Genomic DNA, 19,526 nt, shown 5'->3' on the forward strand with positions numbered 1-19,526 from the left:
GATTTAAATCATCTTATATAAATGTGAGCTGGAGCGCCTAGATCTAATTTTAACCTAATTTTATCTAATTTGTAATTTATATAGGCCAGGGCTATGATGTTTGTAATTTGGTGTCTTTTTAGTTTATATAGTTCAGTGCTGAGTATTTTGTAGTTTCCGCTATTTATAACTTTCTGCTAGTTTTAGCTAACTAGCTTTAGAGCTGTGGATGTTCTTTCCTATTTTTTGTCCCTGGTTAGTTCTGCTTATTTTTGTCTTTGGCATTAGTGCTGGATTGGTTGTTTTTTTTTTTAATATCAGTTTATGTGCAGGTCTGTAAACGGTATAGAGCCCCCATATGAGTTTAAAATAGAAATAACTTTTTATCTTCCTTTTTGTATTTTTTGTAGGATTTAAATTTTAAGATTCTCTTTTTAATGCTGTTTAATTTGGTATATAATGTTGTGTAGTCCGTGTCTTTAGTAATTTGCTAGATTTTATTGTTGTGTACGGCTAGGTACAAATTAGGGAAATCGGTAGTCCAGTTTAGTTTTAGAAAATTAGCGTGACGTCATGCTCTCCGATATGTTCGCGCTGACCAGTTATAGCTAGCTCCGGAACCACGTTAAGCTCTCTTTTGTCTTGAGCAGTGGTCAGTGCTGACAGTGGTGCCTGTATAAAGCTAATTGTGTGTTGTATAATTTCAGCTGGGACCGCCTGCTATAATTCCCGCCTGACTGCCTTACTGCCATTATTACTGCTGTACTGTTGCTTACTGCCATTATTTCTGCTGCCTAACTGTGCGGTAGTACTGCCTAACTGCTTTTACTACTGCCATAGCTGCCGTAGTACTTATAGCTGTTGTCTTATAGCTGTTGTTTTATTGCTGCTGTACAGCTGTCATTATTTCTGTGTAGTAGCTTATGGCTGTAGTTCTGCCAAATAGCTGCTTTATTTGTTAGGTTCAGTTCGGTAGGGTTGATCAATCGTTTAGTAGGGGTATATTTAGTTTTATTAATGTTGTTTTGGTTTCATGTAAATAACGTATATATAAGTTGTTTTATAAATTTAGTTGGTTGTTTTATTTTTAGTTTGTTCTTCTAGTTAGCTAGTTTAGTTTAGTTTAGTTTAATTGTGCTGTCTGGTTGCTTAGGCTACTCTAGCCCCTTGGTCGCAGACCGAGGTGCACAGATTGGGCCCACCCAGTAGAGCTACCACCTGCCTACTGTTATAATTGAATAAATGTTGAGCAGCAGATAACAAAAAAGGCCTCACTCAGTAGCGCCACCCTGACCTGCTCACATAAATTTAAATAGATTGATTACCTAGATCTTTCTAGATTTTGTATGTAAAATTGCAAAATAATTATGAGACGAGAGTACTCTTATTTTTTATTTCAATTACTAGATCTAGATCTAAAATTAAATTATTTGTTACATAGGTTATGGTTGAAAAAAACAACAACTTTATTCTTTTAACTACTTACAAAACAACGCCTTGATCCAACTTTCTAACAAAATTGCAACGTATGATCAAATAGCCCTCACATCTTGAGGACGCTACTAAACAATTGCAGACTCTTTGGCCCACCAGGGAGGGCAAATTCCACCCACTGATCAGGCTGTAAGCTTTCATCAAGCCCTGGCTATAATACAAAAAACAAATGGAAAAGTGGTTTGAGTGCTGGGACAAGTCCCAAAAAGTCCGTGGAGTCTGGGAGCGAATGAGCGCCCTGACCGCACTTCCCTGTGGTGGAGGCTGTCCAGGCCTGAGCAAGCTATTATAGCAGTGCAGGACAGGCCACTGTCCTGTTGGCTCATATTTCTCGCGGCTATGGCCAAATTTTGATTCACGGTGCCCCCGCTGCGGGGAAGAAGAGGAAACCGTGCCTCATACTCTGTTTGACTGCCCCAGACTTGCTGATCTCCGTCTCGACAGGTCTGGGAAACCCAAAATTCTCGACCTGTATGGCGACATTTATGCACTACGCAAGACAGCAGGGTTTCTGCCCAGGCTTTTGCAAGAGAGGATTTGAGCCTCTCAAGCCCTCACTCTAATGGAGTTTGATGATGATGAACAAAATTTCACATTTTTTGTGGTAGAAGTAAATCTCCATGTCCAGTCTAGATATAGTATATATAACTCTATGGATTGAAACTTGTTATTAGTTGTTATTAATATTTTAATCGACGTTTATATTATGTCACTCCCCTGTTGGCCGATTGGGTATGCAAAGGGGGGGGGGTGCGAATACATTTAATAATCTTCCCTTCTAAACCGTTTGGATTGGGAGGGGGCGATCCTATTTTTGTGGAGAAATCATAGTTTGTGAACAAAATTAGTTAAATTACTATATAATTTTTATATTATGTCGCTTTCCTCGGGTACCCGTAATTTAGCCAAGTCGGTGGGATTGAGGGGGAGGCTATTGCATTTACTGCCCTTCCCACTCTAGCCCGTTGAATGTGGGGGGGGGGGGGGGGGGGCGGGGGCGGTCCTATTTTTGTAGAGAAATTATAGTTTGTGAACAAAATTAGTTGAATATCTTAAATATCAATGTAGTAAGGGCCTATAAATTCACATTAGGCCTATATATTTTTCAAGTAAAACATTATTACAATGGTTCCTGAAAATTATTTTTTTTTGACCTTTTTAACTTTCGTTCTGTTTATGTTTTATGCAGACTAAAACAGATATACTACAGGAGGTCTCGCTTAACACGAAGATAGGCTTAATATTACGATGATTACGCCTAATAAAGATATACTTAAGCCACTTGTGCCTTGATTGTCACTTGCACTTCAGGATCGGCCCTTGCCCCAATGTTACTTTATTTTACTAAATTTGATCTGCCTTTTTTAATAGGATAAATAATGAGCTGTAGATGTCAGGAGAATGTGTTTCTGCAGTGAAGAATGCTAGATATTGCTAATCGTCGGGGCTCCCCGAACCCCACTTTGGGAAGCTTATAGCCCTCCCCCAGATCCCTTAGCTGTCAAGAGAAAGGCCACCAACATAACTTTGTTTTGTTTTTCATTTTTCCGAAGGTTGAAAAACACACACACGCATACGTGCTGTGTATATGCGTTTATACATAGATTTAGGGTTTGCTGGGCGTTAGGGTTAGGGTTTGGAAAAAATCCCCCCCCCCCCCCTAAAAAGTTCTGGATCCGCTAGTGGCGCCAACCAGAAATAAACTTTAACCCGGTAGGGTTACCTAACTCCGGTAAAAGGAGGACATGTCCTCTATTTTTTTTTTAGATTGAGTCTTAATCTGGCAGATATTGATCTAAAGTCTGAAACCGTTTGTCTTTCACTCTTGTCTACAGCAGCGTTATATGTGGTGCTTATCCGTTAATCGAATTAAATTCTTCATATCTTGTGGTTTAAAGACACAAACTCGCTCGTAGGCCTACTGTCGTGCATACAGAACCTAAAGGAATGGGATATCGATATGAATTATTCAGTTGTTTGACTTGTAGCTTACTGCAACTTGAAATCTTTGCTAGACAGAAAAATGAAAAAGTTTTTTTTTTTTTTTTTTTGGTTAGGAAAATGAAACCATATCTTGAATACTTAAATATATCCTTGACTTCGTTGCATGTGTTGGGGTTAAAACTACTATAAAGATGAAGCAATAGGTTAACAAGAAAAACTGATCATAGCCTCACATTACACGCCGTTGGAGGTGGGGGAAGTATACTTCGTCCATAGTGATTCGACAATTAGGAGCGTACTACTTTCATCATCCAGGGGGCCGAGGGCTTTGCACTGTATTTTTGTGCTTTCTCATGTGGCTAGTGAGACATATTTGGCCTCGAAATTTTTGGCTGTACAGTGAGCAAGCTATTTCAGCTGGAGCTTTTGTGAATGCCTTAATTTTCTTCTCAGGCGCTTTTCTTCAGCCAAGGCTTTTTGCTTGTCTTGAGCTTTTTTTGCACTGGTTCTCACAGCGCAGCTTCCGTCCCAGGTGGCTGGTCCAGTTTCTCGGGGAGGATTAGAGGGTGTCCTGGAGCATTTTCTTTGAAAACCTTGAACTCGTTTTCCACATGTCAGTTGTTCGTAAAGGAGTCTAAGGTATGCGAAAGTTGTCCTTTCTGAAGACGTGGCCTTCCCATTGCATTTGAGACTGCATCAGGATTGTGTGGATGTAATGCAGACACGCTCTTTGCATGACTTCTCTGTCAAGTAACTTGTCTTAACCATACGTTGAAAATGTTTCTGGGGTAGATCATGTGGAAATGGTTCAGCTTTTTGTATGCCTGTCCACGTTTCATAGGCGTACCTGGCGCAACGTCGAGAATGATGACAGCTCGATAGATCCCAAATTTTGTAATTGTGGTGACGCCTGTTCCATAAATTTCTGGATTTCTAGATGTAGATACGTTTATAATTATTTTTTTTCTGGTCGCTTCTCTTATTTCATTTCAAATAATGATTTTAATTTTTAACATGAAGAAAGAATAGGCGAATCGGTCTAATGGTTTCGCTCATTTTTTGTTGTTGTTACCAATAAAATACTTATTTTTTTTACTAGTTGAATGCATACATGTTGTATAGATCTAAGTCATTTGGTTAACATGCAAGACTAGATTGACATAGGAACACGCAAGTAACGTGTGTATTTTATCAGATAAGATATAGAATCTAAAACTTAAAAAAAAAAAAAAAAAAAAAAATAGGCCTGCATAAAAAAAAAAAAAGAAACAAAGTTACTAAGACAGTTTGTGTGGAAACTTAAACTCAAAATCGGCCCCCGAAGTGGTCCATCCAGGCAGGTAAAAAGGCAGGTTTCAATATTTTCAGAAAGAATATATCAGAATGAAATTCTATCAAAGGCAAATGACAGAGAAGAATGGAGAAAGAAGGGTGACAGATCTTGTGTGGTGCTCCGACGGTCCAGCAGACCAAGGGATAGGTGAAAGTCAAGGTGAAGTTTGATGTGAACCTGGCCTAACTGATTTCATATAATGATTATCTTATTTATCTAATTGTTTTGTATTGGGTCAATCTCTTATTCAAAGCCTCATAAAAAAATATATAATAATTTGCCAATTAGTTTTTTTTTATTCAGTAGTTCAAAAAGGTTTTACATCGTCAAAAACAAAGAAAACAAATTTCATGGTCTCTCACGACAAGTAACACGCTACGTCAGAAATTGTTCATAGTTCATTTGGTTGTCCTATTTTCCGGCTGTAGACATCATGGCTATTGTTCTCTGTTGTAGACACATGTACGAACACATGTATTATACATGTCCTTACATACCAAACAATGAAACAGGCATTCTTCCAAAGGCAGCCGTCTCCGGTTTCCATGGAAGCCTGGAAGCCAAAGAAATCCCTGGAAATACAATGGTTGATGTTTGTGTTGGTGCGTTGAGGGCCTACTAGTTGACAGATCAGCGTGAATCTTCATTGTTCTAATGTTGTTATGTCCAACACAATATACTTAAAACTGGGCTAATCAATGCAAACAGTGTTCCTGGACATCACTCAGTCATCACGTTGCGGATGAGGCGTGTGTTTGGCGACATTATATATACATTTTCCAAAGGAACCTTATTAATCTGACCGTTTTTCCACATCACCATCGGAGAAACCTCTACAAGTTGGCAGAAATGCACCGGCTTCCAGATGTTAACCTTTCATCAAACCAAGATTGAAGCCAGACAGCATTGCAGTGAGTTCATGAGGAATTAAGTGGACTAGATATAAGCAGGTTATTTAAAAAAATTCATTGTTTTAACAATTTTGCATACTATGCTGCGATTAATATAAATAACTACTTATTAATTGTTGTTTTAAATTTTGTTCTACTTATATGCATATTAAATAGATTTTATCTCTTTGAACAAAAATAGTAACTATTTATTATTTTTTTTGTTTATGTAGTAGTTAATATGTCAGAACTTACATAATTTAGCAATACATTTGTAAAAAAAAAAAATTACAAAAAAATCTAAAATCGTTTGCATAAATGTGTTAGGAATATGGTATATAGTCATCTTCCTTACTAAATGTGTTTGTTACTATTAATAGTGAATAGTTGTAAAAATGGTGTATTTTTATGAAAAAAAACAACTGCTTGCATAGTTGATTTTAAAAATTAAATTTTTCGCATTTAGAAAAGAAAAAAAGTAGCCGTTGCATCAGAACTTTAAAAGGTCTAAAATATCATGATGTGGGATTTTCACTATCTTTTCTAGTTTACGAGTTTTAAACGGGATGGACTGACAGACATTCCACACAAAACTAATAGCGTCTTTTCCACTTTCGGGGGTCGCTTAAAAAAGAAGTAAATCCAGATTGTATAGGTCTGTTACCCAGATATAGGTCTGTGATCTAAATCATTCTTCTTTTTAAATTACAATATGGCGACTTCCATTGCATGGAAAGAATATCATTAGAATTCTAGATCTAGTGGATTATAGAGCTCTAGTACTTTTAGTTGGTCTATATAGTGAACATTGTCTGATTAATGACTAATCTAAATCTAGACTCTATTAGCCATTAGGTATTATTATTTACACAATTGTCAAGTGTATTAACTTATAATTAACGTAATTATCTGTATAATAATTAATAGTGTAATCAGTTAATAATGACTCAATCATTATCATACTCAATCATTACTCAATGAGTATAATTATAAAAGTAAAAGTGTAAAAGTATTAAAAAAAAAAAAGGTAATTCTGCAGGAGTTCAAGGGGCAGCCATCTTTGTTACTATTTTGTTATTGTTTATTATAGTTTATGTTCCAAAGAAATCTCAAGATAGTAGATTTAAGTAGATAGAGTGTCTTAAAAAATACCAAGAATTAACATTAGTAGACATTACTTCTGTGTCTGTGTAGTGTTTTCAAAGCAATGCTATTTAATTTTTCTTTTAATTTTGACTAGGTGTCATATATTAATATGTTGTTATCTTTGTTTTTTTTAACAAATGTTTGTACTTTTTAATACTCATTTTTCTAATTTTTTGTTAGTACATCATTAAAATATTTTATCAGAATTTTCCAATGGTTATGGTGTATACATTATGACTGTATGTTAAAAGTTATGATTTTTTTTTGTGGCGTTTTGACCTAACATTGGTTGACATGGAACAAGAGAGAGGAGAGCTTGTTGCTGATTAGCCGGCGAGACACACCCCCAGCTCAAAAGTTAAAAAGTTGGAATTGAGTTTCATAGACGATAGATCTACATTCTACTTATTAAATTTAAGAAATTTTAGAGTAAATCTATTATTAGTAGTAAACTTTTAGCTCACAAAGCTGATTTTATTTATTATTATATTTATGAACTTTACACTTGTTTAGAATGTAAATATTGAAGGAAATAAACAAATTATCGGGTCTTGAAATGTCAGAGAGGTGGGGACAGAATGGCGGCGTTGCGATGGCAGAAAATAAAAAAATATCCAAAAATTTTGACAATCTCATTCATGTGCAGTTGTGTTTGTATAATAATGGCTGTTCATTAGAAACCTGTTTCTCAGTGCTCCCCTAGATCTGAATATTTTTTTATCAAAAGTGTTGTCATTGACATTAACCCTAACCCATCTACCTCTCGATTTAGTTCTAGTTAAGTGTAATTAGTATTTGTGACAGTAATACTGAGTTACTGTGTTTTTACTCTTAATAACTTCCTTAATTAATCTTTTCTTTTTTATTTTTCAGAAAAAATCATCTTGGCTTTTACAAGGCCTGGTAACAAAGCTTCAGGGTTATAAATAAACATTTTTATTCCAATGATAGATAAGATGGATATGTTCTCTCTATTTACAAGATCCTTTGAAGAAACAAAGGAGGTTTCAAAATTTTTACATCAAATTGGCTGTTGTATTCGTTGCATTTTGAGAAATCTTGGTGAATTAAATCCTGCATCTTATAAGTTATCAATAGAGGTAAGATATGAGCATTTGACCAACTTTCTTCCCCTGAATCAACTTTACTATTTCACTATTCAATCTTAGACCAATATATTCTAATATGAATCCTCTGTTAAGAATCCTTAATTTAAGAAAGAATTTATAGAGGCCAAAAATTATTTATTTTTGAATAGCAGTACATTTATGTTATAATAAAATCTTGATGAACTAAAGGCTAACTTTTGCTAGTTGTAGAGAAAAAGGTTAAGCAAATTGCTTGGTTCTTTTCCAATTTCCTTTATTTTCTACATCTGTCAAGGAACTTGAAAATATGCTTTTACCAGCTGAGTCCAGAACTACTGCTGAGAATGTTTGCCCTTGTCCAGGCTGTCTTGGAATTTTACAAAAATTCACTGAAACTGCATTTCTGAATCAGGTATGTTAATAAAATGATAATTAAAAAAAAATATTTTGGAAAATGTTCATGTCTCATAATCTTTAAGATAAGACATTAGTAATTTATCTAATTTTTAATGTCAACTGATTTTCAGCATTCACTTACTGCACTATTTCTTTCTTCATAACATTTGGCACTAATAAGAAATGTATATTTTATTTTTGTTTTTTGTAATAAGAAAGTGTACAAATTGCTTACAAGATCAAAATTTCACAGATACCATTTAATGTTTTCCACCAAATTACCAACTTAGTTTTCATTTAATTAATTAATATTTCTTATACATAATTACCCTATCATGAGTAGGTTCAACTTTTTTCAATGAATCTTTTGTTGTCAGCACATTTTACAGTTCTGTGGATAAGTATGGGAAGCAGTTTGAAAAAAACACATTAACTAAACTAGAAAAAAAATGTCATTAAATTCCATTATACTTTGAATATCACTTTTTGGTTAATAAATAGCTAGTTTAAATACATTTATTAGAAAACTGGTTATAGTATTTATTTTATAGGCTTTGAAAAAAAAAGTGTCTTGGTAAATGTTTTTTTTTTTTTCAGATCTATTTGAAAGTCAAGGAAGACGGATTTCAGTTCAGTGACTATCAGTGTTCACTTGTTTTACCTGTATCTCTAATTGTCAGACAGAAAGCATTATATATTTATCTGCTGAATAAATTTGGGTAAAAATATAAACATACTATTAATATATAGACATACTATTTTAAACGTTTCCAATAAAGTTTACCTTGTGTATTATATATATTCTATTAGGATGTTTCATGTCTTCTAACCCTCAGTAAGTAAAACTATAGATAGGTGACCACAAGCCTTTTTATATATGGGTGGGAACTTAGACTGTTTTTTAACTACCAGCTTTTGTTTATGTTTGTAAATGAAACACTATACATACATGTTCACAAACACACATATATGTTATTAATGAATACAAAAGTGTTAGCTCTTCTTTTTCATTGGCAGTGAGACTTACAAGGGAAATGAAGACAAACTGGCATCAGTCAAAGATGTTTGGAAGTGGAGCTGTGGATTTAAACTTGCCAACATTTTGGGATCTAGATTTCAGAACAGGGTAAGTCTCTTCTATTTTACTCTTAAAATCTTTATTGTTAAGTAGTTTAGTAAGTAAATTTAAGAACACCCCCTTTCAGACCTTGAGATCAATGGGGCAGATGATGTAAAGATTATCTGTTTCTGTTGCCTACAATAAAGCGCGAGGGTGTCATGTGGCCATTAGAGTTGGCCATCCTAAAAATCCTGAAATTTAAAATTCCAGCTTTCACAGAGATTTGAACCTGAGACCTCAGCTCGGAAGACGTGCTTTACCACTCAGCCACTCTGCATCGTTAAGTAGTTCAACTTCTCTATATCAAGTTAAATGGGATATTTTTTTTAGGAACATATTTATGAGTTTGAACTTTTCATCAACGTAGATATATTTTACTGGTTATTTGACAGTAAATACAAAGAATCTTTTTTTTTTGTTACAATTAGCATGACATTCTTCAGCAGAGTGATTTTCCTCTCCTTTTAGAGTCAGTTTGACATTCTGATGACATTCCAATACAAGGACTCAGACAAAGAATGTGCTTTTCTGTAAGTGTAAGAATTTTATCATATATTAGAGTAAAAAAAATAATCTTTATATTACATTTTTCTCTTGTTTATGTTTTGATTTTCAGAGATGAAAAAAAGTTATTTCTCTTTTGTTGAGAGGCAAGTGAATAAAGTTAGATCTAGACATTCATGTAATCATTAAAGTTAGGTCTAGTGGTTCATGGGACAATTAAAGTTAGATCTAGAAGTTCACTGAACAATGAAAGATCTAGAGATTTATCAGCTAATTGAAGTTAGAGTTAGAGGTTTACTGAACAATGAAAGATCTAGAGGTTTATCAGATAATTGAAGTTAGAGCTAGAGGTTCACTGAACAATGAAAGATATAGAGGTTTATCAGCTAATTTATTGAATAGATGAAGTTGGTTTCCTGGAGCTTTTTTTTTCAAGGGCTATTAATGGATGCTATGTAGAAAGCACAAGTATCATTTAGCTTAAAGTTTTCTATATATATAGTGTATTGCTGTTGTATTTAGAACTGGGACACATTCTAAATCCTGAGAAACAAAATATTGCTTTTGCAAGGATTTCTACCTAGACACTAGAACTGGAAACATTTTTTAACATTAGGCCACCGCATTCCATTAAAATTGGATGAAAGTTGTTTTATTATTTTTTTGATTTTATATTTTAAAAGCAACCATAGCAGTTATGTTTTTTTAATGCACCACTGATTGATGGCAAAATTTTTAATGCTATAAAATGATGTACACTTGTAAAGGATTTAGTTCTTATTGTAGGCCTATTTCTGAACAAGAATGTCTCTTTAAGCTGTATTAGTCTATTTCTATTTCTTATTTTATTTTTATTTTGTGAATATTGTTTGAATTGTTCTGTGAAATGTGCAATTGTCCAAGCTTATTATAATTTGTATTCACCTTTGACCAGACTTGACTATTTACCTGATGTCTTCAAAAAGAGGAAGCAGAGAAAAGTGAGTAAAGAATCATTTGATAGTCAGTTTTTATTGTAATTCAATATGTCATTTCATATTAGGAATAATTTATTCAAGGTGTCAGTCAAATGGTTACATAAGCTGCATTAGTGACATTGTGTTTCTTTATTTTGACAGTTTGGATTTGAAACTTTTACCAGAGCCAATGTACAGAAAGCTGTCTCAGACATGACATACTCCAAGCTGCAAGAGTATGTACATATCAATAATACATGACTGTCTTGGTCAAACAAAATTCTTTGAAATCTTACAAAATTTAGATTTTCAGTGTGGTTTAGCAAGTAATACAACTGTTACTTATTTCTGCCTCTAGCTGTACCAGCTGCCCACCTCTGATTCCAACTGTAGAATGTACCTGTGACATTTCATGCAGTCATGAAGCTGTTTTTATTGCAGGTAAATATCTGGACACTTTTTGTTTTGTAATAAAGTAATACATTTCTTCATGCTGATGTACACTAATAAATGCTTCTATTTGTAGTTTCTGTTTTATTGTGCAGTTTCTTAAATAGGAAATTTGGAACTTATATGATTGCTTTTTAAATACAAATCATTGACATTAAGAAGACAATTACTGTTACTCTCTTCTAATAAGGTATTTGACTTAAAAATATATGGTTCTAATTCATTAATTTGATTTGTCAAAATTATATCCCTTTTAATGAAAATGAAAACAACATTATATATTATAACATAAAAGAGTTTTAAACATTTAGCCATACATTTTCTAAACATTAATTAGGCAAATAAAATTAATTCAACAAGTTATGAAAATCTTAAAGTTTAACAATTGTAGTAATCCTAATAGAGTTCATATTATAATTATTATTCATATTATTATGAATAGAGTTAAACAATCTCTGTGGTCAACACTTTGCTAGTCTCTCATGTATCCAGCATTATGACCAACTTTATTTTACCAAGACAATGACTTTAAAAAGTTTGTCTCTCCAGAACTCAAACAGAACATTCTTCAATATGGTTTCCAAGCTCTGTTATTTAAGCCACCATATGTTATAAATTATTTCCATTTTTATTGGTAAGAATTTTTGTTAATTAGTTGACTTTCATTATTTTATGTCAGGCAGATATTTGAAGTTTAGTCGTGAGCTTAGTCAGACACCTTGGTTGATCGATGGCAAGAGAATTATGGAGGGCTCTGTACAGGAATTGATTTGTGAACCAATCATACAGATGTTTAAACCAACAGGTAAATTTATCTTTCTTTTTTAATACTTTGCCAACTTTCCTCATGTGGTGCTTCATCTTCTAAGAGGTTAACTTTTTTGTTCACTTTGGTAAAATGCAATAGTGCTGCATTTTATACATTGTACTATAGTGTCCAAATGTCATAAAAAAAAAGGTAAACTTTGAGATCATCCATTAGGATTGCTAGTGTGCTCGATTTTGAAGTATTTAGCTATGATTTAAGACATTGTTGAGTCTGCAAATTGACCTGATTTTATTAATGATGCTTAGTATAGAACTAAAATATGACAATATTAGAATTACATCTGAATTGTTTTATTTATTGTAACCTCCTGTAAACTATAAAGGAATACTTTTTATTTTCCCCCTTACAAATTATAAAGGAAGTTGCATGTTTTTTCTGTTCAGATCACAAGCTGTCATCTTCTGGACGTGAAGATGTAGATGTGAGAATGTTAGGTCTTGGTAGGCCATTTATTGTGGAACTTGTGAATCCACATTGTGTACAATTCTCATTAGAAGATTTGGCAGCCTTACAAAAGGTAAACAAAAATACTCTTTACCTTAACGTTTTAAGTTGAATTTTAGATTAGTTATAACATTAATATGATTTTTATATATAATTTTTATATTGCCAGCAATTCTTATTTCATGTTGCTACTCATGTTTATTTATATCATAATCTTTTCTTTTTTTTTTTTTTTATTTGCACCTATGATAATTTTGAAATGTCAAAACCTTTTTTTTTTCCAATCATATTTAGAGGTGTTTTTATTTTAAGAAACAATGTTTTCAGTGAAGGACTCATGCTATTAAAATGTAATTTATTAAAATACAAACACGAAAGGTTTTCCAGAAATAAACATTCTAATTTTATAAATATTTTTCATCCTTTACTGTTTCCAATATTCTTTCAAAAGGCTAGATTAGAAAAAAAACAAAAATTTAAAACATTGATTCCTTTGATGACAATCTTGTACATACTTTTAGTTGAGCTTAATTCTGAAAGAGTTGTTTGTAACATGATAAACTTGAAGATTATAAGTTTAATGTATAAGAAGAGTTTATACCCAGGTGGCTATTAATGACTACACTTTATGTCAACCTTGAGTACTCATGCTCAGACACACATAACATTTTTTTTCATTAACTAACTGAATATAAAATAATTAGTGGTTATTTTTGGAAATTTTTTAAATTTCTTTTTTGGGTCCTACAGAGAATAAATAATGTGTCCAAAGATGTCCAAGTGAGAGATCTGCAGATAGTGTCCAGGAAGGACACCAACCTACTGAAAGAGGGGGAGATTGATAAGACTAAAACTTATACAGCTCTGTGTTGGTGTGACAGGCAGCTAACTGAAGCTGATGTTGAATTAGTGAATAGTTTAAAGGTATTAAAATTGAGCCAGTTTACATTGGCCTCTCTCCCCCCCCCCCCTTTTTTTTTTTTTTTTTTTGTTACAAAGTTACATCAACTCAAGTGCAGTGGCTGAGTGGTTAATCGCTTGGCTTCCAAACTGGGGATCCTGGGTTAAAATCTTGGTGAAGGCTGGAATTTTGAATCTTGCGATTTTTAAGGAGCCCTTGAGTCCACCCAACCGTAATGGGTAGCTGACTTTAGTTAGGGAAAGTAGAGGCGGTTAGTCGTTGTGATGGCCACATTGCACTCTGCTCATTAACCGTTGGCCAAGGAAACATGACCTTAACATCATCTGCCCTATAGATTGCAAGGTCTGAAAGTGGAACTTTACTTTTTATTTTTACTTTAGTTATATCAACTCACTCTGGTAAAAAGTTTGTACACATTATTTCTTCGGCAACCAATCTTTCATATTCATAAGCACCTCACTAGCAGAGTGGTTAGTATGTTGGTTTGAGAAAGCGTGAGCTTTGAGTTTGAGTTCCTGTTTTTCTTCATTTTATCAACAGGACCAGATAAGTGATAGGATCATAGCATATGAAATAGCACTAAACTAAAACTATTGGTAAAAATATTTCTAATCACACAGATTTATTGTTGTTGGTCTAGATCTATAACTAATTTAATTACATGACTGATCCAAACTAATTACACTTCGTATAAGCTTGATTTTTTTTTAAAGTTTTTTTTTCTTTTCTTTTGTCTGTATCAATAGGAAATAACTCTTCAACAGAAGACACCATTGAGGGTGTTACACCGGAGAGCTGCAGCCACCAGAGAGAGATCTATTCACTCACTTAGCATCAAAAGTCTTCTTCCCAACAACAGGTTTACACTTGAGCTCACTACACAAGCTGGGACGTATCCTTCTGACAGTTTTAGTCAATAATTAGGACTTGCTTTGAGGCTATTTAGATAAGTTATTTCAAAGACTGGCTTTATTTTTTCTAACTTACTAGTTATGTCAAAGAATTTGTTCATGGTGACTTTGGTCGTACCTACCCCAACAAGAGCCAGATTTTGAAAGCAGATTGTGATATCATAGACCTAGATGTTGAGGTTGGTATTGTTTACTGTCATTATTTAGTGTTATAGCATATGAAGCAGAGCTGTTTATTAACCTTGAGTATGGTAAATCTCTACAATCATTATACTTAATATGATTTTGTTCTTTAGGCTGTAAATGTTGATTGGCCACCACTTGTTGAACCTATTGAATCAGGCACACTAAAAATAGAAAATGGTCAAGACAATTGCTTGAATAGTATTGAAACAAGAAAAGACAATTGTGTGGATGAAAAAGAAACCAAGGAAATTTGCTTGAATGAAAATGAAACAGTGACAAAAAGTTGCAAGGAGGAAGGTTAAACAACTATTTACTACTTCAGACTTTCATTCGCTAGTACATTAATGTCAAGCAGAACACATTTTGTTCTAAGTCTGTATGAATTATAAAAAAGTGCAAGAAACAAAGTTGATTTGTACTAGATCTCTTATTACATACATTCTTTGGTGTCACTTCTAATCTTAGTAGAATTGAGACTATTTTTATTTTATTGAGAATTTAAATAAATGAGTTGTTTTTTTAAGCTGTGAGTAAAATTAAATGTAATTAATTACACTAACAATTACTGTCATTTTGAATTGTTGATGTTTTAAACTTTGTTCAGTACAAGCAATGTTAATGTATTGTTTTAAATAAAACAAAAATAAATCATTTCTTCTTTATATTTATTATTGTTTATGAAGATAACTAAAGATTTAGGAGTATAGTGTTTCAATGCAAAATTTGCTTAATTAATTAAGGAAAATATGCCTAAAAAAAATCCTCCATAACAAAATTTACCACCAAACAAAATTCTAATTAGGTTTCATTGTACAAGTTTGCAGATTGGAATTTTTTAAAATTAGTTAACACAATACCATGTTGTAAGAAATCGTAATGTAAATATCAGTCTAAAATGGCCATAACCAATGGAACATACATTCTGTCAATGTTTTAAAATCATTCCCAGTAAACATTTTTGTTTATTAGGTTTAAGCATGGTTTTACTTCATTGACTATAAATTAAAAATCACAAAATGTCAGGGTAAGTCTTAGATTATCTGCATGATTTTCTGAGTGTATACATATCTAATTATCTCAAGGTCATGCTGAAAACCTAAAAGAAATATTTAGAGTAAAAATAGTGAGTTTATCATAGTGCTATACTTTTAAATTTAAGTAATCAAGCCACAGTAGTCATGAATATGTTAAAATAGTATACAAAAGTCATTGTCATTGTTAAGTACAATAACACCAAGTGCCATGTCCTTCAAATTAATTTGAGCTTTTTTTTTGTATAAATTATAGGAAAACATGTACAGTATTTCAAATGTTTGTACCATTAAAGACAAAGTACTTTTGTTTCTCCTTTACAGCTGTAAAGGTTAAATGCAAAGATTTCACAGATAATGCTTGATAAGATTACTGGCCATGTAATACAAAGATAGGTAGATAATTACAAAAAAAGTATAATGTGTCAAAGACTAATAACCAAACAAATGCAAAGGGAACACACAGGTGGCTAAAGAAAGAGCTGACTAGATATTTTGATAAAATTGAACTATTGAGTTGACATCCAACAAATAAGTGTTGAGATGTAGTTTTATTGAGCCCCTCATTTAGTGAGTTGGATGTTTTAGTCACTATCTTGTTTTCAAAATACTTAAACAGATCAAAATCGTGCATAATGAAAACAGCTATCAGATGAAATATACTTGAATGCTGTTAGAAACAAGTAAAAAAAAAATCCTGGTTACACCCCCTATGCCTCACATTTGAAGGCTTGACACTTGTACAAAATATACAATAAATAGATGAAAGACAAAGAAAGCAGTAAATAAAAAAAAAAAAAAAAAAGACATCACCTCCAGCTTATAAAATCTGTCATTAATCCAAGTGGGGGGGGGGGAAATTAAATTAATTGCAGTAATTCTAACAATCTAATTAGGTCAATTGGTGGACTATTTAAAATAACAAGCCTATCAAATGAGCTCTGTATATTTCTTTATGGGAGTGACATGTTTAAAATGTTGGTTACAGACAATATAAAAAAACACACAAAAAAAAAACAAGCAGTGAATTTAAAGATAAAAGTAAAGTTTCCAGTCCCTTCCTCCCTTGATTATTTCAACCTCTGACATTTTTAGCCAAAAAGTAATAATTGTACATAAAAGAATAAAATTTAATGTCAACTTAAAATTATCTACCCATATTTTTTGTGTCTAAATGTTAATAGTAGATCAGTAACATATGTAGGCTATTAACACAGCAATGTTTAAACAGGATTAAAACAAAACCTATTTAGACGATATGAATCAAGAGGATGGGTGAAGTCAGCGTTTGTTGGAATAAATAAAATGTTATCTCAAAGTTCAATATGAAGCGACCATGCTCATGAAAGAGAGTTTGACAAATAAAGATAAAGGTGAAAGATGATAGCAGCTTGATCGTAATTATTTTAATAGTTCTTATCTCTCAAACCATTTCCACTACTTCCACCACACATTGGCCTTTGAGGCTAACGTCATCATTTATGGGCAGAATAAAATTGACACCTCCTACATCTAATTGAAGCAAGATTACTAAAAACCCAGACAGCTTTGAAATAAATCTAGCATTTTACTACTCATTTACATCTATTATTAGATTTCTCCATAAGAAAGAAGAGGGGAGGGAGAGCACTATAAGAACTTATCAACAACCATTATAAATAAACATATTTATATATTAGATGAAATGAGTGCTTAAAGACAAAGCCTTAACAACACCATTACACAATGACAGAAATTATAAAATTATAAATGAACATCAGAAAAGCTAACTTTCAGCATACCTCACAATTTGTATGTGATCTGCAGAACTAGAACTCTTCAAATTATAGCTCTACCCACAAATAGTACAGTGGACATGAAAAGCTGCATTAAAAACATACTTATAGATTTAAAAAACAAAATAGATTTTCTTATTACATTAAATAATAAAAATAGAAAGTCAAATAGTTCACTTTCTATAGACAGTTTGAACAGTTCTTTCATTTCAATTCAAACATCATCTTTTTGTTGTATAGCACCAGTAGTTCTGAGAACAATTTATTGGAATACATGTTAAAAAAAAAATATTAATAAAAATTTATTAAAATTATCAACTTGCTACTGAATAAAAAGGAGGTGCAGTGGCGGTGTGGTTAAGTGCTGGGTTTCCGAACTGGGAGGGTGGAAGTCCTAGGTTCAAATCTTGGGATTTTTAGTTTCAGGCTTTTTAGGGTTCCTTTGAGTCCACCCAGCTCTAATGGATACCTGACAATAGTTGTGGAAAAGTAAAGGCAGTTGAGTTGGCCACACATGACACCCTCACCAACCCTTGAAAACAGAAACAGATGACCTTTAAATCATCTGCTACATACCTTTACATCATCTCCCCATAAATCGCAAGGTCTGAAAGGGAATTTTTTACTGAATAACATTTTTATAGTTTCAAAAAAAGTAACAGAATATGAAATTTTTTAATTCAATCTGACAATTTGAACCACTATTGCCTTTTCTAGTACTAATCACAGCTTTATTTATTATAACAAATAATATTTCAATATTGCGAATACTGTTTAGTCAACGTCACACTGAACCTTATATCTTTCTCGTGTCTGTATAATTATGTTGAAAATGTCCATCAACTTCCTATTAAACATGTTTAACTATTGTGTAATTCTGCTTAAAGTTTTCTATGGATGTTTTCCTTAATAGAGCAAAACATTTCAATGCATCTTAGAAAACAGTTTCTTATAACCTATAAAGCTATAACTAAATCTGCAAATTAGAACACTGTGAATAAGACAACTTCATAGTTTCTGAATTATTAAATAATTTCTAATGTAAAATTTAGTTCTTTATATCTAAAAATTAAAAAAAAAATTGTTTTCAACAAGGAACTAAAAGCCATTTCCACATTCATAATTTTTCATGGAAACAACTGGCAAAATCTTACATGATGTGCAACTGCATAGTTTTTTATTTAGATTATGCAAGTTACTTCCATTATCACATTAGCTGATGAAATAAGTTACAAAAACACACACACACACAAGCCTGAATTGATCTATTAGGTTTTAAAATAAAATATTATTGTGTTGCTATCATCAAATTTATTGATGAAATGAAGAAAATGAAGAACATTAAATCCAGAAAATAAAATGTAATCAAATGAGTTGGGTTACATTAAATAGTAGACAATAGTCTGAGTTTCAGTTTTACTAAAATACATACAAAGTGTATAGGAGAATACACAAAGCAATAAAGTAAACTGAGCTCCCACATGTTAATCCTGATGCTCCACTTGGCAACGTGATCGACTTTTTGGGTGGGGGTGTTGTTGTTGTTGTTGTTGCAGTGGTGCTGGCACTGGTAGTGGTGGTGTATAGGTTGTAGGCAGTCATAATGGAGGTACAACCAACACTCTCTGACTGGCCACTTTCAACTGAAATACAATAATGAAGTAAATAGATAGATCTGATAATGTGCTAGCATAGCTTTGATGTCATAGAATGAATGGGGGAATCAGAAAGCTATTTCAAATTTAAAATATTGATGAAAGAATTGCATGGAAGGAGTTCTATTCTGCAACGTTTGGCTAAATGACATAAACCACTACCTAACAAGGAGCTTGAGTTGGAATATCAATCTAGTCCAGGAATTTTGATTAATTGAGATTTGATTCAAGCTGAAATATGTTTGCTGAGAGCCTCAAGGCAGCATGGTACCTTCTCCCCACAAAAAGAACATCCCAAATATGTGAACCAGACATTAGTTCCTCTACTTCATTTGTATAAAGCACTGTTGAGTTTCATTCTGAACTATGTTGTTTTTGTTCTTAAACATCAATCCTTTTAAAAAGAAACCAGAGAACTTATCTCCCATTTATTACTGGTATTTTCTGTATTGAAGTATTTAGAAGAAAGGAAC

General features: G+C 32.7%; 2 protein-coding genes across 6 annotated transcripts in view; one reads left to right on the top strand and one right to left on the bottom strand.

Moving 5' to 3' along the window:
• Window positions 1-217: 217 nt before the first annotated feature.
• Window positions 218-15,243, top strand: LOC106069581 (tRNA pseudouridine synthase Pus10-like). Of its 2 annotated transcripts, none has more exons than XM_056024231.1 (15): window positions 218-234; window positions 7,660-7,886; window positions 8,170-8,286; window positions 8,868-8,989; window positions 9,288-9,396; window positions 9,859-9,920; window positions 10,829-10,874; window positions 11,013-11,086; window positions 11,209-11,291; window positions 11,980-12,105; window positions 12,513-12,646; window positions 13,324-13,497; window positions 14,242-14,387; window positions 14,486-14,585; window positions 14,703-15,243. In XM_056024231.1, the coding sequence occupies exons 2-15, from the start codon at window positions 7,731-7,733 to the stop codon at window positions 14,892-14,894; spliced, it is 1,641 nt and encodes a 546-aa protein (XP_055880206.1). In that variant the 5' UTR covers window positions 218-234; window positions 7,660-7,730; the 3' UTR covers window positions 14,895-15,243. The 2 variants fall into 2 exon arrangements, with proteins under 2 accessions (XP_055880206.1, XP_055880205.1); XM_056024230.1 differs by lacking the exon at window positions 218-234 and adding an exon at window positions 6,347-6,495.
• Window positions 15,244-19,526, bottom strand: part of LOC106069582 (protocadherin Fat 4-like) — a 102,040-nt gene continuing 97,757 nt past the window's right edge. For all 4 annotated transcript variants that reach the window (XM_056024227.1, XM_056024226.1, XM_056024228.1 and 1 more), the window contains one exon: window positions 15,244-19,041. In XM_056024227.1, coding sequence (XP_055880202.1) covers window positions 18,818-19,041 — 224 coding nt within the window. In that variant the 3' untranslated portion in view covers window positions 15,244-18,817. The remainder of the gene's footprint in view (window positions 19,042-19,526) is intronic.

The sequence above is a fragment of the Biomphalaria glabrata genome, chromosome 3 (assembly GCF_947242115.1).
Source record: "Biomphalaria glabrata chromosome 3, xgBioGlab47.1, whole genome shotgun sequence".
Classification (NCBI taxonomy): Eukaryota; Metazoa; Mollusca; class Gastropoda; family Planorbidae; genus Biomphalaria; species Biomphalaria glabrata.

Coding starts and splice junctions, on each gene's coding strand:
- LOC106069581 (XM_056024231.1), top strand. CDS start 7,731: ATGATAGATAAGATGGATATGTTCTCTCTATTTACAAGATCCTTTGAA. Junction 8,287..8,867: donor AAACTGCATTTCTGAATCAG/GTATGTTAATAA, acceptor TTTTTTTTTCAG/ATCTATTTGAAAGTCAAGGA. Junction 8,990..9,287: donor TATCTGCTGAATAAATTTGG/GTAAAAATATAA, acceptor TTTCATTGGCAG/TGAGACTTACAAGGGAAATG.